The 27,442-nt window shown below is 43.7% G+C and overlaps 1 protein-coding gene across 1 annotated transcript in view; it reads left to right on the forward strand.

Annotated features, from left to right (window-relative positions):
• Positions 1-27,442, forward strand: part of CLSTN2 (calsyntenin 2) — a 608,204-nt gene that overhangs the window by 441,290 nt on the left and 139,472 nt on the right. The window contains exons 3-4 of the mRNA XM_032334718.1: positions 20,166-20,361; positions 21,088-21,296. Coding sequence (XP_032190609.1) covers positions 20,166-20,361; positions 21,088-21,296 — 405 coding nt within the window. The remainder of the gene's footprint in view (positions 1-20,165; positions 20,362-21,087; positions 21,297-27,442) is intronic.

A 27,442-nucleotide genomic window follows, 5' to 3' on the forward strand; every position in this document is an offset into this window, starting at 1 on the left:
CAAGCTGTTTGCCAGAGTGGTTGCACCAGCTTGCATTCCCACCAACAGTGTAAGAGGGTTCCCCTTTCTCCACATCCTTGCCAGCATCTGTCATTTCCTGACTTGTTAATTTTAGCCATTCTGATTGGTGTGAGTTGATATCTCATTGTGGTTCTGATTTGTATTTCCCTGATGCCAAGTTATGTGGAGCACTTTTTCATGTGTCTGTTGGCCATCTGGATGTCTTCTTTGCAGAAATGTCTGTTCATGTCTTCTGCCCATTTCTTTTTTTTTTTTTTTTTAAAGATTTTATTTATTTATTTGACAGAGAGAGATCACAAGCAGGCAGAGAGGCAGGCAGAGAGAGAGAGGAGGAAGCAGGCTCCCTGCTGAGCAGAGAACCCGATGCGGGACTCGATCCCAGGACCCTGAGATCATGACCTGAGCCGAAGGCAGCGGCTTAACCCACTGAGCCACCCAGGTGCCCCTGTCTTCTGCCCATTTCTTGATTGGATTGTTTGTTCTTTGGGTGTTGAGTTTGCTAAGTTGTTTATAGATTTTGGACACTAGCCCTTTATTTGATATATCGTTTGCAAATATCTTCTCCCATTCTTTCAGCTGTCTTTTGGTTTTGTTAACTGTTTCTTTTGTTGTGCAAAAGCTTTTGATCTTGATGAAATCCCAATAGTTCATTTTTCCCTTGCTTCCCTTGCCTTTGGCGATGTTCCTAGGAAGATGTTGCTGCAGCTGAGGTCGAAGAGGTTGCTGCCTGTGTTCTTCTCAAGGATTTTGATGGATTCCTTTCGCACATTGAGGTCCTTTATCCATTTTGAGTCTATTTTTGTGTGTGGTGTAAGGAAATTGTCCAATTTCATTTTTCTGCATGTGGCTGTCCAATTTTCCCAACACTATTTATTGAAGAGGCTGTCTTTTTTCCATTGGACATTCTTTCCTGCTTTGTCGAAGATTAGTTGACCATAGAGTTGAGGGTCTATTTCTGGGCTCTCGATTCTGTTCCATTGATCTATGTCTGTTTTTGTGCCAGTACCATGCTGTCTTGATGATGACAGCTTTGTAATAAAGCTTGAAGTCCGGAATTATGATGCCACCAATTTTGGCTTTCTTTTTCAATATTCCTGTGGCTATTCGAGGTCTATTCTGGTTCCATATAAATTTTAGGGTTATTTGTTCCTTTTCTTTGAAAAAAATGGATGGTATTTTGATAGGAATTGCATTAAATGTGTAGATTGCTTTAGGAGGCATAGACATTTTCACAATAGTTGTTCTTCCAATCCAGGAGCATGGAACATTTTTCCATTTCTTTGTGTCTTCCTCAATTTCTTTCATGAATACTTTAGAGTTTTCTGGGTATAGATTCTTAGCCTCTTTGGTTAGGTTTATTCCTAGGTATCTTATAGTTTTGGGTGCAACTGTAAATGGGATTGACTCCTTAATTTCTCTTTCTTCTGTCTTGTTGTTGGTGTAGAGAAATGCAACCGATTTCTGTGCATTGATTTTATATCCTGACACTATACTGAATTCCCGTATAAGTTTTAGCAGTTTTGGAGTGGAGTCTTTTGGGTTTTCCACATATAGTATCATATCATCTGTGAAGAGTGATAGTTTGACTTCTTCTTTGCTGATTTGGATGCCTTTAATTTCCTTTTGTTGTCTGATTGCTGAGGATAGGACTTCTAGTACTATGTTGAATAGCAGTGGTGATAATGGACATCCCTGCCATGTTCCTGACCTTAGTGGAAAAGCTTTCAGTTTTTCTCCATTGAGAATGATATTTGCAGTGGGTTTTTCATAGATGGCTTTCATAATATTGAGGTATGTGCCCTCTATCCCTATACTTTGAAGAGTTTTGATCAGGAAGGGATGCTGTACTTTGTAAAATGCTTTTTCAGCATCTATTGAGAGTATCATATGGTTCTTGTTGTTTCTTTTATTAATGTATTGTATCACATTGATTGATTTGCAGATGTTGAACCAACCTTGCAGCCCTGGAATAAATCCCACTTGGTCGTGGTGAATAATCCTTTTAATGTACTGTTGAATCCTATTGGCTAGCATTTTGGTGAGAATTTTCGCATCTGTGTTCATCAAGGATATTGGTTCTCTTTTTTGATGGGATCCTTGGCTGGTTTTGGGATCAAGGTGATGCTGGCCTCATAAAATGAGTTTGGAAGTTTTCCTTCCATTTCTAGTTTTTGGAACAGTTTCAGGAGAATAGGAATTAGTTCTTTAAACGCTTGGTAGAATTCCCCTGGGAAGCTGTCTGGTCCTGGGTTTTTTTTTGTTTGGAGATTTGGATGACTGTTTCAATCTCCTTACTGGTTATGGTTCTGTTCAGGTTTTCTATTTCTTCTTGGTTCAGTTGTGGTAGTTTATATGTCTCTAGAAGTGCATCCATTTCTTCCAGATTGTCAAATTTGTTTGCATAGAGTTGCTCATAGTATGTTCTTATAATTGCTTGTATTTCTTTGGTGTTAGTTGTGATCTCTCCTCTTTCATTCATGATTTTATTTATTTGGGTCCTTTCTCTTTTCTTTTTATAAGTCTGTCCCGGGGTTTATCAATCTTATTCTTTCAAAGAACCAGCTCCTAGTTTCATCGATTTGTTCTATTGGTTTTTTTGTTTGTTTGTTTGTTTTTATTTCACTGATTTCTGCTCTGATCTTTATTATTTCTCTTCTCCTTCTGTGTTTAGGGTTTCTTTCTTGTTCTTTCTCCAGCTCCTTTAGGTGTAGGGTTAGGTTGTGTACTTGAGACCTTTGTTGTTTCTTGAGAAAGGCTTGTACCGCTATATAGTTTCCTCTCAAGACTGCCTTTGCTGTGTCCCACAGATTTTGAACTGTTGTGCTTTCATTATCATTTGTTTCCATGAATTTTTTCAATTCTTCTTTAATTTCCTGGTTGACCCATTCATTCTTTAGAAGAATGCTGTTTAGCCTCCATGTATTTGGGTTCTTTCCAAATTTCCTCTTGTGATTGAGTTCTAGCTTCAGAGCATTGTGGTCAGAAAATATGCAGGGAATGATCCCAATCTTTTTATACCAGTTGAGACCTGATTTAGGACCCAGGATGTGATCTATTCTGGAGAATGTTCCATGTGCACCAGAGAAGAATGCGTATTCTGTTGCTTTGGGATGAGATGTTCTGAATATATCTGTGATGTCCATCTGGTCCAGTGTGTTATTTAAGGCCTTTATTTCCTTGCTGATCTTTTGCTTGGATGATCTGTCCATTTCAGTGAGGGGAGTGTTAAAGTTCCCTACTATTATTGTATTCCTGTTGATGTGTTTCTTTGGAGGTTCTAGTAGGGGAGCGCAGTTACTCATATACCCTTGACCGAAGAACAGTCCTCTCCTCTAGGGGAAGATCGTCCTCCTCGACCGAGCATGCAGCTTCGGGAAGGATGCACGTGGAGCAGTGAGGGAGGAAGGGGACACCCGCCTAGCCAGCCAGATCAGCCAAATCAACCCTGGTGATCAGTGGGGTGACAGATGTTGCAGTCAGATCGCCCTCACATCCTGTTGATGTGTTTCTTTGATTTTGTTATTAATTGGTTTATATAGTTGGCTGCTCCCATGTTAGGGGCATAGATATTTAAAATTATTAGATCTTCTTGTTGGACAGATCCTTTGAGTATGATATAGTGTCCTTCCTCATCTCTTATTATAGTCTTTGGCTTAAAATCTAATTGATCTGATATAAGGATTGCCATCCCTGCTTTCTTCTGATGTCCATTAGCATGGTAAATTGTTTTCCACCTCCTCACTTTAAATCTGGAGGTGTCTTCGGGTCTGAAATGAGTTTCTTGTAGGCAACATATAGATGGGTTTTGTTTTTTATCCATTCTGATACCCTGTGTCTTTTGATTGGGGCATTTAGCACATTAACATTCAGGATAACTATTGAGATATATGAATTTAGTGCCATTGTATTGCCTGTAAGGTGACTGTTACTGTATATTGTCTCTGTTCCTTTCCGATCTACTACTTTTAGGCTCTCTCTTTGCTTAGAGGACCCCTTTCAATATTTCCTGTAGAGCTGGTTTGGTGTTTGCTAATTCTTTCAGTTTTTGTTTGTCCTGGAAGCTTTTTATCTCTCCTTCTATTTTCAATGATAGCCTAGCTGGATATAGTATTCTTGGCTGCATGTTTTTCTCAATTAGTGCTCTGAATATATCATGCCAGTTCTTTCTGGCCTGCCAGGTCTCTGTGGATAAGTCTGCTGCCAATCTAATATTTTTACCATTGTATGTTACAGTCTTCTTTTCCCGGGCTGCTTTCAGAATTTTCTCTTTGTCACTAAGACTTGTAAATTTTACTATTAGGTGACGGGGTGTGGACCTATTCTTGTTGATTTTGAGGGGGGTTCTCTGCACCTCCTGGAATTTGATGCTCGTTCCCTTTGCCATATTGGGGAAATTCTCTCCAATAATTCTCTCCAATATACCTTCTGCTCCCCTCTCTCTTTCTTCTTCTTCTGGAATCCCAATTATTCTAATGTTGTTTCGTGCCACTTATCTCTCAAATTCTTCCCTCATAGTCCAGTAGCTGTTTGTCCCTCTTTTGCTCAGCTTCTTTAGTCTCTGTCATTTGGTCTTCTATATCACTAATTCTTTCTTCTGCCTCATTTATCCTAGCAGTGAGAGCCTCCATTTTTAATTGCACCTCATTAATAGCTTTTTTTTTTATTTCAACTTGGTTAGGTTTTAGTTCTTTTATTTCTCCAGAAAGGGCCTTTATATCTCCTGAGAGGGTTTCTCTAATATCTTTCATGCCTTTTTTGAACCCAGCTAGAACCTTGAGAATCGTCATTCTGAACTCTAGATCTGACATATTACCAATGTCTGTATTGATTAGGTCCCTAGCCTTCAGTACTGCCTCTTGTTCTTTTTTTTGTGGTGAGTTTTTCCACCTTGTAATTTTGTCCAGATAAGAGTATATGAAGGAGCAAGTAAAATACTAAAAGCAGGGCAAAGACCCCAGGAAAATACGCTTTAACCAAATCAGAAGAGACCCCAAATCATGGTGGTGAGAAAGGGGATTCAGAAAAGAGATTCAGAAAAAAAAAAAAAAAAGAAACAATTAAAAAAGAAAACGAATAAAGAAAAAAGAAATATATATATATATATATATATATATATATATATATTAGATAAACTAGTTAAAAAACGTTAAAAAAAGAAAAGGGTAAAAGTTAAAAAAAATTAGCAGAAGAAAAAAAAATTGGAAAAAAATTAAATTAACTGCAAGACTAATGAATCATGGGGAGAAAGCCATGAGTTCAGTGCTTTGCTTTCTCCTCCTCTGGAATTCCGCTGCTCTCCTTGGTATTGAAACTGCACTCCTTGGTAGGTGAACTTGGTCTTGGCTGGATTTCTTATTGATCTTCTAGGGGAGGGGCCTGGTGTAGTGATTCTCAAGTGTCTTTGCCCCAGGCGGAATTGCACCGCCCTTACCAGGGGCTGGGCTGAATAATCCGCTCAGGTTTGCTTTCGGAAGCTTTTGTTCCCTGAACGCTTTCCATAGAGTTCTGGAGGACGGGAATACAAATGGCGGCCTCCTGGTCTCCGGCCCAGAGGAGCTGAGAGCTCAGGGCCCCACTCCTCAGTGTGCCCTCAGAGAACAGCGCCAAGTAACTCCCGTCTGCCTGACCTCCATCTGCGCTCCGAGCTCACCGAGCCTGCGACCGGTTCAAGGTAACCCCGAGCTGTGAGCTTACTGTCGGCTCTGTCTCTGTAGCCAGCTTCCCCGTTCTAATACCTGCAAGCTCTGCAACACTCAGACACCCCCGATCCTTCTGTGATCTGGGGCCATGCTGACCCCACGTGGGCTTCACCCTGATTTAGCCTCTGAAGCGATGTCCCTCGTGGAAGAGACTTTTAAAAGTCCTGATTTTGTGTTCCGTTGCTCCGCCGCTTGCTGGGAGCTGGCCCCTCCAGCCGGGGTCTATCTTCCCGTCGCTTTGGATTGACTTCTCCGCCAGTCCTACCTTTCAGAAAGTGGTTGATTTTCTGTTTCTAGAATTGCTGTTCTTCTCTTTGATCTCCCGTTGGATCTGTAGGTGTTTGCAATGTTTAGATAAGCTATCTAGCTGATCTCCTGCTACCTGATGTAGACTCAGCCTGCTACTTCTCCACCATCTTGACTCCTCCTCTCTTACCTTACTATTAATATAGAAGTAATGTAATGTTATTAAATTTATTTTATAAAAATAAAATTTTCTTTATAAAGAATGACACATTTTTAATTTTGGTGACTAAGCGAATTATAAACTCAAATCCTGTTGTCAGAAGGCTTCTACCTTAGCTGATAAGTAATAAAAGCCATTTATCAGTACATACACCTGAAATTCTGTAAGCGAGCAATGTGCTATTATTTAAATATGCAATGTCATTAGAATTTCAAAGTATTTTCTTTTATAATAAGAACCATCCAAAGCATTAAGAGGCCATGCTAGTTCAAGTCCTGACAATCAGCACTTCGGGAACTTGAGCTAAATTTGGCTTAATCATCTGAAGAAGGCCAAATGGGCTGTTGTTTTAAGAGGAAAAATTACTCTAAATATTAGGGAAAATAGTGAGAAATAAAAATCAGCATTTAAGCAGAACAATTCTACAATCACTATAGGATGCATTCTCTGTACTTTACATTTATTTTTATGGGAAAATTAGCCTTAATGATATATGCTATTAATTATGTAGAGCAACACTGTCCAACAGAAATATAATTCCAGCTGTATACATAATTATTTGTTTTCTGGTAACCACATTAAACAAGTAAAGTAAAGAGGTGGAATTGATTTCAATAATGTGTTATATACCCCAAATATCCAATATTATCATCTTGATATGCTATCAAATAGAAAATAATTAATAAAAAATATTTCATAAAAAGGGTTTTTAAATCTGATACGTATTTTACACTTATAAGATGTCTCAATTTGGACTCTAAATTCTCACTGGAAATATTTGGTCTGTATGTAGATTATGGTTGAAAAAACTGATTCACATTCCTGAACGTACTTAAAAGTTTTTCGGTAGCTGAATTGAGCAACTGTTCTTAAAGGTACAATTCAAATATGAAAATTAAATAAAATTTAAAACCTAGCTTTTCTGTCACACTAGACTCATATCCAGTATTAAAGACCCACACTGTGGCTAGTGGCTTCCACTCTGAAAAGTATGGAGTAGATCATTCAAGAAGGTGTTCTTCGAAGGGAAACTTGCATCCTGTGCCTATCCAAGTCCCTAAAGACATTGTAGATGAGAAAAATTCAGAATGAATTACCGAAAAAAATTAATTAAAAAAAATTGAATGGAAGAAAGCAAAGCCTTCAGGTTTGACTGGGTTAGAACTTCTTTTTTTTTTTTTTTTTTCAGACAGATTTCATAGATAGGCAGAGAGACAAGCATAGAGAGAAGGGGGAAGCAGGCTCCCTGCTGAGCGGAGAGCCTGACGTGGGGCTTGATCCCAGGACCCTGAGATCATGACCTGAGTGAAGGCAGAGGCTTAACCCACTGAGCCACCCAGGGACCCGGGTTAGAACTTCTGATTGGTTCAATGTTGAGGCTACATGTGAGACTCCTGTCTAGACACTGAGAAAAAGAAGATAGGAAGAAATTCTGAAGTCAGTATGATCTATACCAATTCTATTTGAATATTAGTCTTCAGGCCTTCCTCTGGTTACTTGAGTTTATAATATTCAGTCCTTATATCCTGAAAACTCATTAGCACTCATTAATTATTTGGTCCTCACAATCCCTGATTTCAAGATATGCTACAAAGCTGTAGTGTTAAAACAGTATGGTACTGGCACAAAAATAGACACATCGATCCATGGAACAGAGCAGAAAGCCCAGAAATAAATCCATGCTTATATGGTCAATTAATCTTCGACAAAGAAGGCAAGAATATACAATGGGCAAAAGACAGTGTCTTTGATAAATGGCTCTGGGAAAACTGCACAGCTACATGCAAAAAAATGAAACTGGACAACTTTCTTATACCACACACAAAAATAAACTCAACATGGATTAAAGATCTAAATATGAGACCTGAAACCATAAAACTCCTAGAAGAAAATATAGTAATTTCTTTCACATCAGCCATAGAAACATTTTTCTAGATATGTCTCCTTTGTCAAGGGAAGCAAAAGCAAAAATAAACTACAGGGAGTACATCAAAATAAAAAAAAAAAAACTTTTGCACAGTTAAGGAAATTATCAACAAAACTAAAAGGCAACCTGCTGAATGGGAGAAGATATTTGCAAATGACATATCTGATAAAGGGTTAGTATCCAAAATATATAAAAAAATTATACTACTCAGTACCAAAACAAACCAACAAATAATTTGATTAAAAATTGAGCAGGAGACCTGAATTTATAACTCTCCAAAAAAGACATGCACATGGCCAAGAGACATATTAAAAAATGTTCAACATCACTCATCATCGGGGAAATGCAAATCAAAACCACAATGAGGTATCACCTCATACCTATCAGAATGGCTAAAATCAAAAACTTAAGAAACAGCTAGTATTGGCTAGGATGTGGAGAAAATGCACATCCTAGCCAATATGCACTGTTAGTGGAAATGCAAATTGGTACAGCCACGATGGAAAACAGTATGGAGGTTCTTCAAAAAATTAAAAGTAGAATTACCTAATGACTCAGTAATTCTACTATTGGGTATTTACCCAAAGAAAACAAAAATACTAATTCCAGAAAAAAAAAAATCTATCTGCTCCCCTATGTTATGGCAGCATTATTTACAATAGCCAAGATATGGAAGCAACCCAAGTGTCAATCAATAGATGAGTGGATAAAGAAAATGATGTATAGGGGCACCTGGGTGGTTCAGTCAGTTAAGGGTCTGCCTTTGGTTGTGATCTCAGGTTCTTGGGATTGAGCCCAACCTCAGACTCCCCCCCTCAGCAGGGAGTCTGCTTCTCCTTCTCCCTCTGTCCCTCCCCCATTTGTACTCTTTCTCTCTTTCTCAAATAAATAAATAAAACCTTTAAAAAATTTCTTATAAAGGAAAATGTGATATATAGATATAGACATGTGTGTTTTATATCTATAATGGAATATTACTCAGCCATCAAAAAGAATGAGAGATTGCTGTTTGCAATATGGCTGGATCTGGAGGGTAAAATGCCAAGTGAAATCAGATAGAAAAAGACAAATACTGTAAGATTTGATACACATGTGGAATTTAAGAAACAAATGAACAACAACAAAAAAAAGACAAAAACAGACTCTCAAATACAAAGAACAAACTGGTGGTTTCCAGAAAGGCAGTGAGTGGGGGATGGGTGAAATAGGCAAAGGGGACCAAGCCTACACTTACCATGATGAGCACTGAGTAATGTATGGAAATGTTGAATCACTGTATTGTACACCGGAAACTAATATAACACTGTATGTCAACTATACTTCAATTAAAGAAAAAAGAAAAAAATATATTTGGTCTGATGGATAGCTCCTGTTTCTGAAATCATGAGCCCTGACTCTAATTGTAAGAGCCTCAGCATCTCCTAAGATCCCCTCCCTGCAGGAGGTAGATGCTTATAAAAACTGTGTTGATGGAGATGATTGCAGAGTGGTAGAGGGCCATTATATGTGTATAGGATTTTTTCATTCTCCAGGCACTTCAACATCCATTATTTCCCCTGAAGGCCAAGCAGGAGTTAATCGAGGTAGAGTCCAGATAATGACTGTAGAGTGGGTCTGACTGAACTCCACCCAACAGCTGTGGGCAAACAAGAACCCTTCATTTTTAAATAAGACTCTCCACCGTCTTTGAGAGTCCCCCACTCCTGCTTGCCAGTGAGAAGGGTGTCTCTTCCCATCTGGTAATTGCATCCAGTTAATAATTTTTAAGACACAGAGTTTTGCATTCTTGGTAAACCTTAAAAAATCCAGCCCTGATGAACTCAGCCACCATCCTATTCAGTGTGGTTTCCTTGCTCCCTCCCTTCTTCCACCATCTGACAACTCCTGACCTGAACTGTGGATACCTGGGGGTCAACCAGTTAGGTCAGCAGGAAGGTAGGGAGTCACTCCCATCTGTGAGGGCACAAGGGTGGGACTAGGAAAAAGCTGTCTCATCTACCAGGCACTGACCTGCACTACCCTTCTGCTAGGAACAGAAGCCCCAAAGTGCTATTGTAAAGAGGAAGATATGGTGGCATCTTTAGGCAGGGTCTTGTCCCCACAGAGATGTTTAGGCTGAAATCCAGTCCTCCTGGCAGCGACATCACTCCTCTTTGGTGGCTCCATGACAGCAAGCAACTAGGTCTGGAAGCACTTAGGTGTGAGAATGACTGACCATTGTGCATTGTGTTCTCACCACACCTAGAACAGATACCTGTTACAGCCTTTGAGTATTTTATTGCACTTAACTTTTTGTTCATCTGCCTCCTTTTCTGGTCTGCGAACACAGAGCTAGTCTCAGATTCATCCAGATCTCCGGCGGGGTCAGGAGTTGTCAGATGGCAGGAGAAGGGACGGAGCAAGGAAACCACACTGAATAGGATAGTTACTGAGTTTATCATGGCTGGATCAAGAAACATAAAGAGATGCAGGTGGTTTTCACTGTAGACCCAAACAAGTGCCAGGTCCCTCATAAATGCTCAATAAATGTGAGCTGCAGTAAATTTTATAAATTATTATGCATTCCATTTCTGTTTGTTATGCACATCTAGGGAAGGTTTGCTGAGTGAATTATGAACACAGGCACATGTTTGTGTGTTGAGTCCTTGAACTCCAGGCCACTGGGCACCAGGCAGAGCAAATGACTGTCTGACATCTCTTCAAGTTCTACTTCACCTAATTGTGATGAACTGACCCAGGGGGACTTCTCCAAGTCTCTCAGCATATATAGTACTTGTTTGGATGATTTATTCATTCAACAAACATTGCTAAAGAAGGAAAAATGCATTGTCTTCCTTTGGTCTTTCAGCAATGCAATAACTGTGCTATGAGAATCTTCCAAAAGGAGGGAGATTTTGATCTCAGAACATAGAAAAATGACTTTTTTTTACTTTTATTTTTATTTATTTATTATTTTTTACTGGGAAGAGAGAGATAGAGAGCAAGCAGTGTGAGTGGCTGAGGGAAAGGGAGAAGCAGGCTCCCTACGAGCAGGGAGCCCAGTGCAGGACTCGATCCCAGGACCCTGAAATCATGACCTGAGCTGAAAGCAGATGCTTAACTGACTGAGCCACCCAGGCGTCCCAGAAGATGACTTTTTAAACAAAAAAATATATTTAATTTTGTTCAATACTAAGTAGACCAGAAGCTATAAATGGTGACACCTCCCCTCCCCTGACTTCTGTGTCTAATAGAAATAAAGTCACCAATATCCATTTATCTACTTGCAGGGTTGAAAGTAGGGTTTATTATTATCGCAATAATAAAACGCAGATAGACCTTCACATTTCCCAGAGAACTTATGCAGTTCACGTGTCCGCGCAGCCTCATGGCACTTTCAGGATTCAGCATGGTCATATCCTCAGTTGTAATGAAGAGGAATTTGGGAATGCATCAGGGTCACTCAGCTGAGAAGAGAGCTGGGACCCCAACCAAGGTCACCTGCCTGCCACCGGACACATGAGGGAGCAAGCAAAAGCAGTAATCATCCAACCTTTCCCTTTTGCTTTTTACTTTGGGACATTTTAAGTTTTTATCAGGAGCAAGAGGGCTTCAAACCACCTCTTCCTTTTAAAGTAAAGATTTATTTCTTAGTTCAGCCCTAACTTGATATTCTGGACATGATTGCCTCTTGATGTGATTAGCATTTGTCCTTTCCCATTTTAGTATACTTAAAGTGATGGCAGATGGCTCCAGGTAGCGGTGTAGACTACACTTTACCCATCATACCCCCTGCCCCCAGCCCTCGGGCAGCACGGTTGGTGGTCACGTTCTGCCGAGTGTGCATGCCAGAGGACACAGTGTGCGGTGGAGAGCAGGTGGCATCATACTCCATCTGGAGGAGAAGCCTTTACAATACCTATTATTTTCTTCAGGTCTATGGCCATTTGGGGTGAGATGGTTCTTGGTGAAGTAAGACGGGCCTGCTAAGAGTAGGGTGCTTAGCGCCCTTTACTCTTGCCCAATATTGGCCATTAGCGACCTCCAGCCGCTGGGACAAGCAAAATCAAGCAGGCGAAGAGTACCCACCCACCCCAAAAACCTGACCTGTGATGCACTACTGGCTCTGGATGAACTTTTGCAGACATGGGATATAGTCGCTGACCAGTGATGTTCAGGAAACCAAGTGTATGGAAGCTGTGGCCAGTGGGTACAAAGTGGTTCATGGAGCACATGGGTTTTGAATGATTCAAAATATTTTTGCTGCTGAAATCATCTCTACATTCAGCCCCTTCACTTCTCAAGCATGAACAGGGACTTTGTCACAAGTGTGTGACTTTTCTTCAATATTGTGACAGGGATAAAAGCTAACATTTATGTAGGACTTAACTTCATAGCAGGCACTAGTAAGTGTTCTATGGGTGTTAATGCATTTAGTCCTCTCAACAATCAAAATTGCTATGAAGGGACCATAACTGTTATCATCCCATTCTACAGATGAGGAAAGAGACAAAGAGAGGTAAGTGACTTGCCCAAGTTCACACAGGGAGTTAATCGGAGAGGTAGGATCTGAGTCAGCCTCTCTGACTCCAGAGCCAGATTGAGACTGTCCATGTTTAGATGAAGATCTGGAAGCGAAGTTTCTTGCCCCCCAACACTCTGTGGACATCAAGCTTTACCTGGGTGAACTCACGACAAAGGCTTCAGCTGTGAGATACAAAACGTATTGTGTCGCTCTGAGGTTGGGAGTTCTCTGAGAGGTGACGGGCTGTGGTTTAGCATCAGGGTCAGGAAGTGAAATCATGATCGGGGTGGAAACTGTGCCTGATAAGTTACAAGAACAGACTTCTCAAGCTTTTTGGTCTCATGACCCCTATACTCATAAACATTATTAAGGATTTGCATGAGGTTTTGTCTGTGTGGGTTATGTCTATTGAGGTTTGTTATAGAAGAAAGTGAAACTGAGAAAACTTTCAGATCCTTATTTTATTTTATTTTATTTTAAGATTTTATTTATTTATTTGACAGAGAGAGATCACAGGTAGACAGAGAGGCAGGCAAAGAGAGAGAGGGAAGCAGGCTCTCTGCTGAGCAGAGAGCCCGATGCGGGACTCCATCCCAGGACCCCGAGATCATGACCTGAGCCGAAGGCAGCAGCTTAACCCACTGAGCCACCCAGGCGCCCTCAGATCCTTATTTTAATTCACTTAAAAATAACAATAATAAATTAATTACATATTAAATACATAACATACTTTGACAAAAAAAAATATATATATGCATATATGTGTGTGTGTGTGTGTGTGTGTGTGTGTGTGTGTGTGTGTATAGATATAGATATAGATATATATTCCCCCCTGCCCAGGGCACCTGGGTGGCTCAGTCAGTTAAGCATCTGCTTAGGCTAAGGTCATGATCCCAGGGTCCTGGGATCAAGTCCCACAGGTTCCTTGCTCAGCAGGGAGTCTCCTTCTCCCTCTCCCTCTTCCTGCTACCCACCCTGCTTGTGCTCTCTCTCTCTCCTTCTCTCTCTGTCAAGTAAATAAAATCATATATATATATATAAAATCATATATATATAATCATACACACATATATATGTACATATATATGTATACACACACACATACACACACATATATATATGATTTTGGATATATATATCAAAAACAAAATAAATTAGTGAGAAGAGTGGCATTGTTTCCATTTTTGCAATCCCTTCAATGTCTAGCTTGCTAGAAGACAGCTAGAGCCTCATCTGCTTCTTCCTCAGTCTGTTGAGATACGTTGTTTAGAGGAAGTATGTGAATTAAAAAAATATGGCCTCACCCAGGTATGTAGTTGGAAAAGAGAGAAGTATTTTAAAAATCTTTTCAGAGAATTGTAGATATTCTTCTCTGATAACAACACCTGGACTCCTAAGTAAATTTCTTAAAGGCTGTCTATAATGAGGAATCCGAAATCGCGTTAATGAACTTATCATATACTATTACATTAGAATCCACTGGTCTGTCTCACACTTTGAACAGATCTTTTACCCATACATGAGTGTGTAATACTATACATCGGTCATTTGGAAGATGCTGATTCACTGGCAAGTGGGTCTTTCAAAACTTGATGTATTTCATCATACAGTATCCCACGGTCACATTCATTAATATCACTAACCATTTCATTGGAAGAGTATTAAAGAAAATTGTGAAAACTTAATGTGGCAGACACGAATTTTCCAATGTTGAAAGCTCTAATCTTATCATTGGCAACAAATACTGCTGGTTCTTCTCCTTGAGGTGACAGGGTTACTTAACCAAAAAGTCTGCCACACACTCCAGTTTGAATAAACATAGTTTGTCTGTCAATCATTCTTTCAAGTAAAAAAGACATTCTATGAGAAAAGGCCTTCGTCCAGTTCCCACTCGACTCACACAAAGGCTTTTCTTAGAGACACCCTAGCCTACATTGTTCAGCTAGGGGCTTTACGTATACCTTCATTTTGTTACCCAGAATATTAAAAAGATGTGTACTTGAGGATTGAGATTTAAGAAATTAATAAGATTTACTGCATTACTCAAGTCATTCTTAAGTGAAATTGACTTTTTTTTTTTTTTTTTCCCTCCAACTCTATGATAAAGAATGCAGCTGGGTGCTACTAGGGTGCCAGCGGTTTTATTTATTTATTTATTTATTTTAAAGATTTAAAATATACTCATTTATTTGAGAAAGAAAGAGATAGAGACAGATAGTGAGAGAGAGCATAAGCAGGGAGGAGAGGGAGAACCAGACTCCCCACTGAGCTGGGAGCCTGACCCAGGGCTTAAGGCAGACGCTTAACTGACTGAGCCACCCAGGTGCCCGGCACCAGCATTTCTAGTCACCATTGCTTTTATACCATCAGTGCAAATATCACCATGGTGAAAAAGTCAGTGAATGTCATAATGTTAATTGTGTGGTAATTCTGACTCTGTGGAGCCCGCAGCAGGGGTTTTAGAGATTCCAGTGGTCCACAGGTCGCACCTGAGGGACCACTGTCCTACAGTGTCACACTCACCAGGGATAAGCAACAAGAAAGAACAAAGAGCATGCTAGATTCAGAATCAGAGGATCTAAATCAGTCCTTGATCCACTCCTTACTATCAAAGTGACTTTGGGTGAACTGCTTATCTGAGGCTCGGTTTACTAAGTATATTCTAAAAAATCGATTTCATTCACCCATCAGTTTCATTCATTTCCCCCAGAATTTTATGGGAGGACTTAAGAGACAGCTATGCCAGTGTCTGGGGGTGGGAGGTGTGTTCCTGCAGGAGAGAAGGCAATCAGGGCATAGACGGGGTACTTGAGGGAGGGAACCATCGTGTCTCACCCCAGTACTGCATGGGCCCTGCTTCTGGTCTGGCCTCTCAAGGGAGCTTCTGGGGGAGGCCAAGTTCAGCCTCCTGAGACCACGGCCAGTGTGGCTCACAACCAGAGGCCTGGCAGGCTGGTGCTGCTGCCCTCCCCTCCCAACAGAGCCCATTGCTGGCCCGGTATGCATGCCCACCTTTGTGCTGCTCTCCTACCCAAGAAAGCATATCAGAAAGCCAGATTTTAGGAGGGATATCTTTATATGGAAACTACCACTTACCATCATCATTACACACTTTTACTTTAAGCACATCGCCTCCCCCTGCCAACACACACACACTGCAATCCTTTATCAGTAATAACAAATTCTAGTGGCAAATCTCCCAAAAGATGGAGGCAGCCCAGTGAGCCCCATACCCTAATGCTGGGAACTGCAGTTTGAAATATCCTTTCCCCCCTCAGCCCTCCATCCGGGACCTTTCTTCCACAGACCCTTCTCTCAACTTGCGGTGCTCTTAATTTGCTATTTGATGTCATTCTAGGTAAAGACAAAATTAAAATGTTAAATTATGAGCATGAATTTTACCATTCATCTTTATACTATGCAGTGCCAGTTTTAAATGCAAATATAAGAGCTGTTAACTGCTGTGCAGAGTCTCCCAAAATTACAGAATTTACATTTCGTAGCTCGTGTATGCATATGTATTTCATTCTTCACCAGCGCAGTGGCAATGCCCCACAAACACAAACGGAGCTCAACTGTTGTTATTTTGCTTCCTGAGAGGCACACATTTTATCCACATTCTCTGCCCTAGGCTTATAGATAGGAAGGACAGCCCCAGACAAAAGGAACCACAGGCTGTCCTCCTCTCCTCTTCCTCTCTGCCATCTCCAGCATAAGCGATTAACTACCGCAGAGAAGTAACGTGAGTAAGAAAAGATAAAACAGGTTCTTTGCTTAGTCATGTGTCATAAAACACCCCCGCCTTCTTTCTGCTTTCAAAACAACTGTGGTTCAAACAGAAAGGGAACCTCTCGGGGTGGTCAGCTCTCCGCTTCTCAGTCACAGACGTCACTCGCTTAACTTCTCACTCTGAGTCGCTGAGCCTCCCACACGGGGTGAGCGCTCTGGAATTCTGTGTTCACCGCACATCCTGAGCACTCTTTGTAAATGGAGCAGCAAGGACAATGAATCTTATCTCCTCTGCTCATGGACATGCTGCCTTGTCCCAAGTTCACACATAAAATTATTAAGTTTTTCAAGATGGGAGGAGGGCACACCTGAGTGGCTTAGTCAGTTAAACGTCTGCCTTTGGCTCAGGTCATGATCCCAGGGTCCTGGGATAGAGTCCCACATCGGGCTTCCTGCTCAGTGGGGAGCCTGCTTCTCCCTCTCCCTCTGCTACTCCCCCTGCTTGTGCTTTCTCTCTCTCTCATGCTCTCTCTCTCTCTCCCTCATATAAATAAATAAAATCTTAAAAAAAAGTAATTTCAAGGTGGTAACGACAGAGGCTGAAATCCAGCTCAAGATCCTCTTAAGCATGAGCACTATGTGGCTCATGGGTCACATGCCCATGAAGCTGGCCCCGCCCCATGGCCTCTGCTCCGGCCACACTGGCTCCTGCAACCCCTAGAGCATCTGCTCCTTTGACTGAGACTCACTTCCCTCCCTCATGTCCTGGGCATGTTCCTCCTTCTCTTCCTGTGATCTCAGCTCAGCTGTCACATCTCTAGGTAGGTCTCCCTGCCCGGCTGACGCATCAGAACTTCCTTGGCCCCGTGGAGCTCTTCAATCATGCATCATGGTCACCTTTCCTCATCGAGGGCTGTGATGGTCGGATCACTCACTGTTCTCCCATTTTGCTGCCAGCAGCCTAGCAGTCCTAGCCTCCATGACTGGGTCTGGTTTTGCTCCTCAGTGTGGCACCAGGGCTGGGCACGTGGACCTTAATAAACATTCATAATTGAATGAAAAAAATAGATGAATGTTTTTGCAAGTGGAGCACGAGTGTCAGATGAAGAGGTGGGAGACATGAGGGTGGCGTGAATTCTAGTTTGGGTTCCCAAGAGGCTAAATCCTGTCTTGGTCCGAGCTGATGAGACTCCATGAGCATGCTGTGGCCCTTGCTTCCTTGCTGTCTCTTCTAGGTGATGAGTGCTGGATGATAGGCTATCCTCTCCGTGTAAAGGATCCAAGTCCTGTCCTTTGTGTCTCTGGGCCCAGCATGGCGCTGGCACTTACTCAGCTCTCAGAAAGTTCTGGTCCTATTGAGCAATCTGAGATGGACTTGGATGAAATGTGTGGCCCTGCGGCTTCCTGTGTCTCTCCCTCCCCTGTGTCTCCTTTTCCTCCGTCCTCTCCTTCCCTCTTGTTAAGGATTTCTGAGTCTTGAGAACCACTTTAGTGGTGATCAAATGTTTCCAACGGAAAATTACCCTCATTTATTTTTGGTTTAACTCGACTCTTTAGAGAAAAATGTCCTGATTGGTCCTATAATCATACGGTGGTTGGGCACTCCAGAGACTGCCCCAGAACCGGGCTGGGCACACTGACTGGTAATATTGCCATATCGGCATTGATCTTGGGATAGAATCACAAGGTTCTATCCATGCGACCCCAGCCAGCTCAGAGCAGAAATGAAACAGGAGACCAGACGAAACCCGCCATTCCACCCTGAGGGGCTGTAGAGTTAGCCTTGTCCATGAGAAGGACAGTGACACCACTGCTCATGAACAACAGTGGCAGAATGGGACCCGTCCTTGTCAGGCCTGGTCTGCAGCCTGTCTGTCTGTTCCGCTATTCCACCTACGTCTGAGAAATGGCAGGAGGGGCTGTAGGGAAAATGGAGTGCTCGTAATGAAATTGAGGATCGATGAAATAATAAAAAATAAAAGCCTAGGGGTAAGATGGGTATTGATTGACCATCTCAGAAAACATTGTTAGTAAGAGATCAGGGCATGCTTCCTATATGTAAAATGGGAGAATTCTGTCCAGAGTGAGATGTGAATGGGAATATAGGATGCTATTATAAGCGATCCCAGCGCAGTCCCCTGGAAGTTATGGGGCTGCTTCCAGAGGGTGCTATGGATTAGAAAAGGCATGGCTCAGGAATCAACCATAGCTGGGGCTTCCACCAACTTCAACTCTGTGATTCGGAGCAGGTGATAACCTCTCTGATTCGGATTCTCTTTCCCCCTCTTCCTCCTCCTCCTCCTTCTTTTTAATTTTGCAAGTTGGGATAAATCCCCTGCCTCCAGGTTTGCTGTGAAGATTAAATAAGATCACCTGGATAGAGATACGGAGCTCAGTGCCTGGCACAGAGCAGGGGTGCAATCATGTCACCCCTTCTCCCTGCAGTGTCAGAAGACTGTTCCTTTTTGGAACACCTGGCCATGGACTGGGCTAGAGACACCTGGTTTCTGGACCCCCTTAAATTGTGCACACTAGGCCCTTCACCCTGGTCCCAGCAATGTGGCAGGACAATATCAGGCCAGGACTGGGGAGTCCCAGGGTAGATGCCCTCCTCCTATACCATCTCCTGGGACATTTTATGGGACACAATTGAGATCCAGAGTTTGACCACAGCAACAAGAACATGGCAAACCCAGAATGTGACTCCGGGCCTCTGGGCTCCAAGTCTGTCTTCTACACCTCAGCAGCTGAGAGCTGAACCCTTTGCTGCCTGTGGCACAGGATGCTCACACACCCCCACCCTGCACCATGCCTTTCTGAACAACTACACATGATCACCCCAACAAGATAGGAAGAGAATGTGTCTCAAGTTTTCAGTCCTTCCCAAGGCACATACTGCAGGGCTTACTTGCAGTCGGGTCCAAGAAATAAATATCCATCAATTGGGAAAACGAGGATGTTTTCAAGGCCTTACACTTTTAATGCAGAGAAATAGTTATAATACACTTTAACCCAGCTGAGGGGGAGAAATGCATTAATTTCACAACATTTTTAGCTCTTTAAGAAGTTAGCTTTTCAGGCTCCACGGGGATTCTGGAACTCACATAGACTCACCCCCACTGTTATGAGAGATAATTGCAACTGAGTGGTGCCCCTCTCCCCACAGGGAAGGGTGGGTGGAGAGACAGAAGTGGTGGGCGGGGGAAGCTGGCTACAGCAATGTGGGGCGTCTAAGCCAGGAGGACAGCACAGAGCTGTGCTGCTCACATTTAGTGAGCAAACAAATCACCCTACCAGGGATCTGGTTTTAAAAAATGATGCAGATGCTGATTCAGGAAGGCCCTGTGGGACCCAGAGGTCTGTATTTTTAACAAGTCCTCCAGCAATGCTCATGCTTCTGGTTCAGGGGGCCAAACACTGTGAAAGCTTTGGCCTTTTCCTCTTTTCTCTATAGTCATTTATCTTTAGACTGTGGGCAAAAATCCTTCTTCTCACCCTGGGCAGAGGACAAGTGGGAAGCCGCTAGGAAAAACAGCGAACTAGGACAATCAGCCAGGCCTCCGGCACCATGACTCTTTTCTCCCATCCGGTACACTTGATGGGTGACATTTCTGTGTGTGAAACACTTCAGTTTTACCATCCATGAAATGAGCATGTTGGTCTGGGTCTCCGGAGGCCTCCTCTTCTAGTTTGACAAGTCTTTGTGTGGAGGAAATGGCCCGGAGGTTTTGGGTTTGCAAATCTGGTCCAAGAGAGCTTCTCTGTCTTCAATCTGGCAATTCTCAGGACCCCCATTCACTGTCTTGCATCCTTCTGCAGGGGAAATTTGTGCCTTCAAGATCCATGGCCAGGAGCTGCCCTTCGAGGCCGTGGTGCTCAACAAGACGTCAGGAGAGGGCCGGCTGCGTGCCAAGAGCCCCATCGACTGCGAGCTGCAGAAAGAGTACACGTTCATTATCCAGGCCTATGACTGTGGCGCTGGGCCCCGGGAGACGGCCTGGAAGAAGTCTCACAAGTGAGTTGCCTGACAAGGCTCCCTGAACCCCTCTCCACCCCACCTTTTGGGATCACACACTGCTCCTCAGGGTTGTATACCCAGCAGTCACACAGCCTGCTCAGCCGCCAGCTGCTTCCCCAGGCCTCCGTAGGCATTGGCACAGGCCACTCCTGCACCTGCTGTCCTCTGCCCCCACCTTCGCCTGGAGACATCCCTCTTCTATTAGCAGGACTGCACTCAGAGGTCACTTCCTCCAAGAAGCCTTCCCTGAGCTGACCCAACCCTGCAGACCCGGCTGGGACCTTTCTCTGGGTTTCTGCCAGGTCGGATGCTTATCCCTGTCACGGCACTTCTTAGTTTGGGTTGGAACTCTCTCCATTGTGGAGTTTGGCTCTGAGCCTTGCACAGAGTCAGAGTGGTTCAGTTCTGACTGAACAGAAGAGTGAATGAACAGAGGAGGAGTGAAGAAGGGAAAGGGGAGGTGATCTCGAGGGAATCGTTGCCCCAAGCTGGGTAGCAGGAAGGCCAGAGAAGGGGCAGGTTCATCTCAGGACGAGGGAAGGGACAGGTGGAGCCCTCTCTGGTGGGAGGGTGGACAGAAAGCTCAGGCAACCATCAGCCTGTCTGGCTGCAGTTTCTCGGCTCTCTTGGCTCCGGGATCAGAGTCAGTGGCCATGGGAGGTGCGGAACGACAGTGTCAGCCTCCCTTTATTGCCATTTCTTCCTTCCTATGTGTGGTCCCAGGGCTGTGGTCCACATCCAGGTGAAGGACATCAATGAGTTTGCTCCCACCTTCAAAGAGCCAGCCTACAGGGCAGTTGTGACGGAGGGGAAGATCTACGACAGCATCCTGCAGGTGGAGGCCGTTGACGAGGACTGCTCCCCCCAATATAGCCAGATTTGCAACTATGAAATCGTCACAACTGACGTGCCTTTTGCCATCGACAGAAATGGTGAGTGTCCTGAGAGGACTCCAGTGGGGGGGCGGGAAACCCCTCCACCACCCCTTTCTGGAAGTCCGTGGAAGGTGATCACTCCCTTGCCATCTGTGACCTGGGTTCAGTAACCCAGAACTCAGTCCCGCACCGGAGGGGATGGCCTCACGTTATTAACAACACAGCCAGGTCTAAAATCCCTTCTCCAAAATACCTCAACCACCCACTCAATGAATACAATCCATGGAACTCAGAATGCCACACATTTGGGTACTGAAGACAGGTCTTCTGGTAGAATGTTCTAATCACCCTGCTATCAACTAGGCCATATCTGAGGTCCTTTCCTGGGTCACTAGTTTTGACACCACCTCCAACCCCTATCGTTGGTTTCTTGCTCTTAGACCAAAAAAAAAGCTAAAACAGAAGGTGGAGATTTCTGGAAACACCTTCTAATCTTAGGTTCATTGAGGACTCTGAAATGAGCTTGCCAATGTCCTTTGGGAATTTCTTCCATAGTGAGAATGAAGAATGAATGAAGCCTCCCATCAAACCCCAATCCCAGCCTGAACTTACTGAACTGAAAACAGTCCTATAAAGCCACTTGTGTATTTCCCCATCACCATTAATAAGAATCTTGTAGTACAAACACCCCAGCCAGAGGTTCAATCAACTCAGCCCACTTTCAATGCAATTCTCAATAACTCCATGTTAATGAAATGATAATTACTTGCCAAGTATACTATTGAAAAGCATCTGTAAATATTGCCCAAGTCCTGGCACAGTGCTGGGAACTGGAGTGGAGGCAGAGTGGAACTCAAAACAGACATGGATCTGCCCACATGAAGCTTACCCTGCCATGGGAAGAAAGTCAAAATAACAAATAAAAATCAGGGAGGCTTGAGGGTAAGGGGATGCAGAACACCTGCTGTGAGCCAGGGGGAGCCATAAGGTTCGCTTGGGGCCTCTGGGTAGCCAACGCCCAGGGAGAAGTAGACCATCCGTTACCTGCTTACACTGGTCGGTGCTCCCAGTGCTCCTTGACGTCAAGACCAGGGAGAAACTTATCCTGTGACCTGGTCTTCTGCTTCCTGAGAAGTGCAGCAGGTTCCAGAGGGGATGGAAGCCAAGGAAACACCCTCATCCCTGGCCTCCAGTGGTTTATGATCGGCCTCGGACAATGAAAGCAACATTGATAAAACAGACAAAATGGTCATAGGACAGTTTCTTTGCAAAATGATAAAACATGTGGAAACGACAGTTACAGACCTGGACATTGCGGGAGACCCACTGTGTGGATCACAGGATCAGTGCGTCCATGCCCAAGAAGGTACAGGAGAAGATACGGGACCTTAAAAATTGGTTCGGGATGAAGAAGTAGGTGATTTCAATTAGTAGAACCCGTCAGAACTGCTTCCTGATAGCTTTTCCTATGGGCCCTGTGATGTGGCTAGCTTGTCCCCACCACACAGACATGTCTCACACACATCACATACACACACGCATGCATGCACACACACATCCTTGCACATACACATGCACGCGCCACTCCGTAAAACACAAAACAACTCGTTTGTCTTTTTCTTTTCCCCACGGACCACCTGTGTGGTCCTTGTCCACAAAAGGCTTTGGAATTTGGAGAGTGATGAGTCCTTGGTGAAGAGTAAGACTAGACAAGGGCAGGTCTCTGTGATGAGTGGCCAAGCTCCACTTGACCTCCTGCCTTGGTTCCGGAGAGTCACAGCCCAATGAGAGATGAGATGCAAATCCTTTCATCTGAGAGTCAACTGCCCCAGTCATGAAGATAATTACTCACCTTGATGAGCCATTTCGCTAACATATGCCAATTTATTTCCCTAGCTGTCTCATTAAAAGTGAGTAATGGTCCTTTGCCAAGTCTCTGCCTCCAACACTGGTTAGAACATAAGATGAAGAATAGAGTGGGCACTCCCAGGGAATGTGGGCCTCCCGAAAGCAAGGTTTACAAAAGTGGTTCTCCAAGTAATGAAGGCAGGACCTGGGGGCAGATGCAGAAACGGCTGCTCCCATTCTAATGAGCTTCCCAACTGGCCCTGATCCATCATTTATCCCAGCGACCTTCTGGACTCCTTGAAGACATTCTTTGCCTCATCAGAGAAAGTGCTACTGAGTTTGGGGTTCCCTCACTGAAGCCTCATGACTGCAGGTAGATGGTTCCTGGCCCCTCCAATTGCCCAGGCTCTTTATTTGTGGAGGAAGACAGGAAGCAGGGCAGTAGAGAGGGTAAACCTAGATTCAGCCTGACCTGTCTTAACCCAAAACTCAACCTCTTCCTACCAGAGGTCATCGGCCTCCCTCTGCTTGAATTCTTCCCCTGTGAAATCACGGCAGAAACCGCCCTGGTCCCTTGTGGCATTGTGAGGTCTCAGGGAAGCGATGCCAGGGGATGATGCTTGCCACGTCCCTGGCAGAGAGGGAATGCTCCTTTCATGGTGCAGCGGTCACCAGATGTTTACCCAGGTGATTGGGACATGAAGGTCATTCAGTCCCCATGGACTTCCAGGCTGAAACATGAGCAGGTCACTGCGTTGGTGACACCCGCTCCCTCTCAAGAAGTTCTGGACTCGCTTCAGATGGCTTCCCGGCCATCCTCTCCTGGCGCTTGGCTGGCCTCTAGGAGGTCAGCAGGGCCTAGATCCTCAGTCTCGTTGAATGGATGAAAAAAACTGAGTCCTAAAGTATGGAGTGCTTGCCTAACAGCACCTGTAACCCCAATGGCAGAGCGGGACTGGAGCCCAGATCCCCGAGCGTTGGCTCCGATGCCTTTCCACCAGTGATACTGTCACCAGACTTCGCAGTGATGCTTGACAGGAAGGCAAGGCTACATTTTTTTTTTTTAAAGATTTTATTTATCTATTTGACAGACAGAGATTGCAAGTAGGCAGAGAGGCAGGCAGAAGAGGGGGGTGGGGAGCAGACTCCCTGCTGTGCAGAGAGCCAGATGCAGGGCTCCATCCCAGGACCCTGGGATCATGACCTAAGCCCAAGGCAGAGGCTTAACCCACTGAGCCACCCAGGCGCCCCAAGGCTACAGTTTTTAAGTTCAAAGCCACAAAGTTGCATCTGAATCTTACATCCATTACTTGTGTGTGTGTGTGTGAGAGAGAGAGAGAGAGAGAGAGAGAGAGATCTTTGACAAACTACTTAACCCTGCCTCAGATCCTCGTCAGTAAAATGGGAACTAAATACCATACTAACATAACATAATAAAATTAATCAATCATTAATTAATTAATTAGTTAGTTAATTAATTAAACAGCACGCTAAGTACCAATGGCTGTGTGAAAGGATGGTTGCACTGCCAGCAAGGCACCCCCCAGGGTGTCGGCACAACCAGAGCCCTCAGCCAGGTTCAGGGATGACCAGAGGGAGCAGCAGGGGTCTCAGGGACACCCGGCCACCCCTTAGCAGACGTTTCTTCTTTTCCAGCACCTGTGGGGTCCCGGGGCAGCCTCTCTCTGGCAGGAGGCTGCCCTGGTGAGTCATGGGACTCTGCTGCCTCTGGGCAAAATGCACCCCAGAGTCTGCTTATTTTAAAGTAAATGAAAACATTTCTGTTCCATCTGAATAGAAAAGGAACACATGCCCTTTGTAGGAAATTTGGAAAGGAGAAACATGGGAAGAAGGAAATAAATCAGCTGTAATCCCATCAAAGATAGCTGTGATTGATGTTGCAACACCACTTTTTCTGTGAAGTTTTATAACAAAAGTAAGGCCATGCTTCCCTTGTTTTTCTTTATTCTCCCTTTTTCATTTAACGTTCAATCGTATGGATTTTTTTCACCCTTAAGAATGCTTCATAATTACTGCTTTTAGAGCTAAAAACATCCTATCTGATGCAGAGACTCCTTACATGGTTCTTCCCTTACTAGCAAGCATCCAGTTTCCGTATTAATTTTAACTGTAAGAAATAACAGTTAGATGAACATACTTGCACCTGTATCTGCAATTTTTATTATTTTCCTGGAATCAGTTTTCTATATGTGGAATCGCATCCCCAAAAGGCATGAGCAAATTGCAAAGTGACTAGCCTATATAATTTTCCAAAGTAGTTAATTTTATTCCAAGTTAAATTCCACTGGAAAGAGGGTACAGGTCAGCACGCTGGTCTCACTGTCCTTCTACCCTGCCTCAGTTTTAAAATACCCTCACTAATGGGGAGCCTGGGTGGCTCAGTCATAAGCCTCTGCCTCTGCCTTTGGCTCAGGTCAGGAACCCAGAGTCCTGGGATCTAGTCCTGCATCAGGCTCCCTGCTGAGTGGGGAGCCTCCTTCTCCTTCTCCCTCTGCTGTTCCCCCTGCTTATGCTCTCTCTCTCTCTCTCTCTCTCTCTCTTTCTGTCAAATAAATAAATGAAATCTGTAAAAAAAATTAAAATAAAATAAAATGAAATAATATACACTCACTAATATCCAAGATAGGTACTGATTGTTCTTGAGAGCTAGCTTCCACAGGTTCATCTGGACCAGAGAAACAGGTCGAGGAAACCCTATTCACCTGCGCTAACTGTGGCCTCAGGTCTCCTAAGAAGGCATTACTAAGAGAAATCATTCAAATGTGGGGGAAATAATACAGGTGTAACAGAAGCAAAATGGGTGGCTTTTTGAACTTCCAAACATTTTTAAATGTGTGTCTTGTCTGAATAGGCCTCTGCCCGGCACAATCATTGGTCACACGATTAGACACATATATTTGACCAAGGCTTCAAATTACAGGCAGTGAAAGCCATTCTCGCACTCATGATGCCAGTGGTGATGGCGAAGTCACATTCATTTCTCGGGCAGTCTCGCCTAGGACTTGCCAGGGGGCGCCGCTGCTGCACACGGGGCCATGGCTGGCTGGCCTGTGGGTTTATTTTTCTACCATGGTCAGTAGTGTTTGGTCTGCTTAATGTCACACGGCTGGCAAGCCCTGAGCCTTCCTCTTTCGAAAGGGCGATCTTTTGAGAGCCGTTTACCTTTAAAGAAAGGGAAAGTTAAAACTCTGTGTTCAAAATTCAATTTGATGTTCCTGGGGTTCTATTGCAGCATTTCTACCTGCGAGAATCCCTCGCCTGTGAGGACAGTTCCCACAAACTTGTTTGCTAACAGAACCCACAGGGAACGTTACCAACCCAGAACTGAGCTGCTCCAGCCCTGGGGGTGCCCTGAACTGAGACCCGAGCTCGTGGGGGCAGCGGGGTAGGGAGTGATTCTGAACACCAGGCATGGGGCCAAAAGTACATCAAACCCATTTTCATTTGGAGATTTTTGACTGGCTTTGTTGAACGAAATTTTACTTCAAATTGGAGGCTGCTATTACGCTTTTAGAAACAGTCTGGAACAGGCAGTGGAACAAATGCTCCTAAGTCTGGGGCAGCTTTGTAGATCTCTACCCTGCCTTCGAAGGCCTGGCTCCTGCAAGCCCAGGGCCTTGGCACCGAGGACCATTTCACTAGTGCTGGGTGATCGGTGCGTCAACTCTTCCGATCTGTAAAACATGACGTGACTTTGATAATTCCCCAGGCTTTCTTGCCTTAGTCCCTGTTGCTTCCGTTTACACGAGCCATAGATAGCCGTCGAAAGGGAAGAAAGCAAGCTCATCAGGGAATTTTCCCTTAGTTTTGATGAAATGTAAAAATATACCTGAGTCAGCCATTCCATGTTTGCTTATTAGTGTGTTGGTTTGTTTGCTTTTAAGTTTCCATTTTCTTAATTTCACTTCTGCTGAAGGATAATGATAACATTGGAGTTGTAATTTGCTGTCAGCTCTGCTATCAGAAGAAAAGCAAGAATGAAATTATTCCCGCAAAGGAAGACTTCACTCTCTTGGTATCAAAACCCGAGAAGTATTCAAGGCCCACGAGGCCTATATTTGTTCCTTGGAACCGAAACTGTATTTCAGCAGAAGTAGTCCAATCAGAATTTCACTCATTAATTATCAAATATTTATTTCTGAATTATAGCATCAACCCACAAGAACTCACAAGTGGCCCAGAAAAATGGTTTGGTCTCTCTTGGAGAAGAAAAATGTCTTTGCCACCAGGGCAAGGAATCTGTTATTCTGTGTAGCTTTCAGAAGAGAGGTCACATGTTTTCTTATTGATTTTACTTCCCATTTGGTAGCAAAATAATGTGAGAAGAGGCAGTG

This window comes from Mustela erminea, chromosome 1 (assembly GCF_009829155.1).
Source record: "Mustela erminea isolate mMusErm1 chromosome 1, mMusErm1.Pri, whole genome shotgun sequence".
Classification (NCBI taxonomy): Eukaryota; Metazoa; Chordata; class Mammalia; order Carnivora; family Mustelidae; genus Mustela; species Mustela erminea.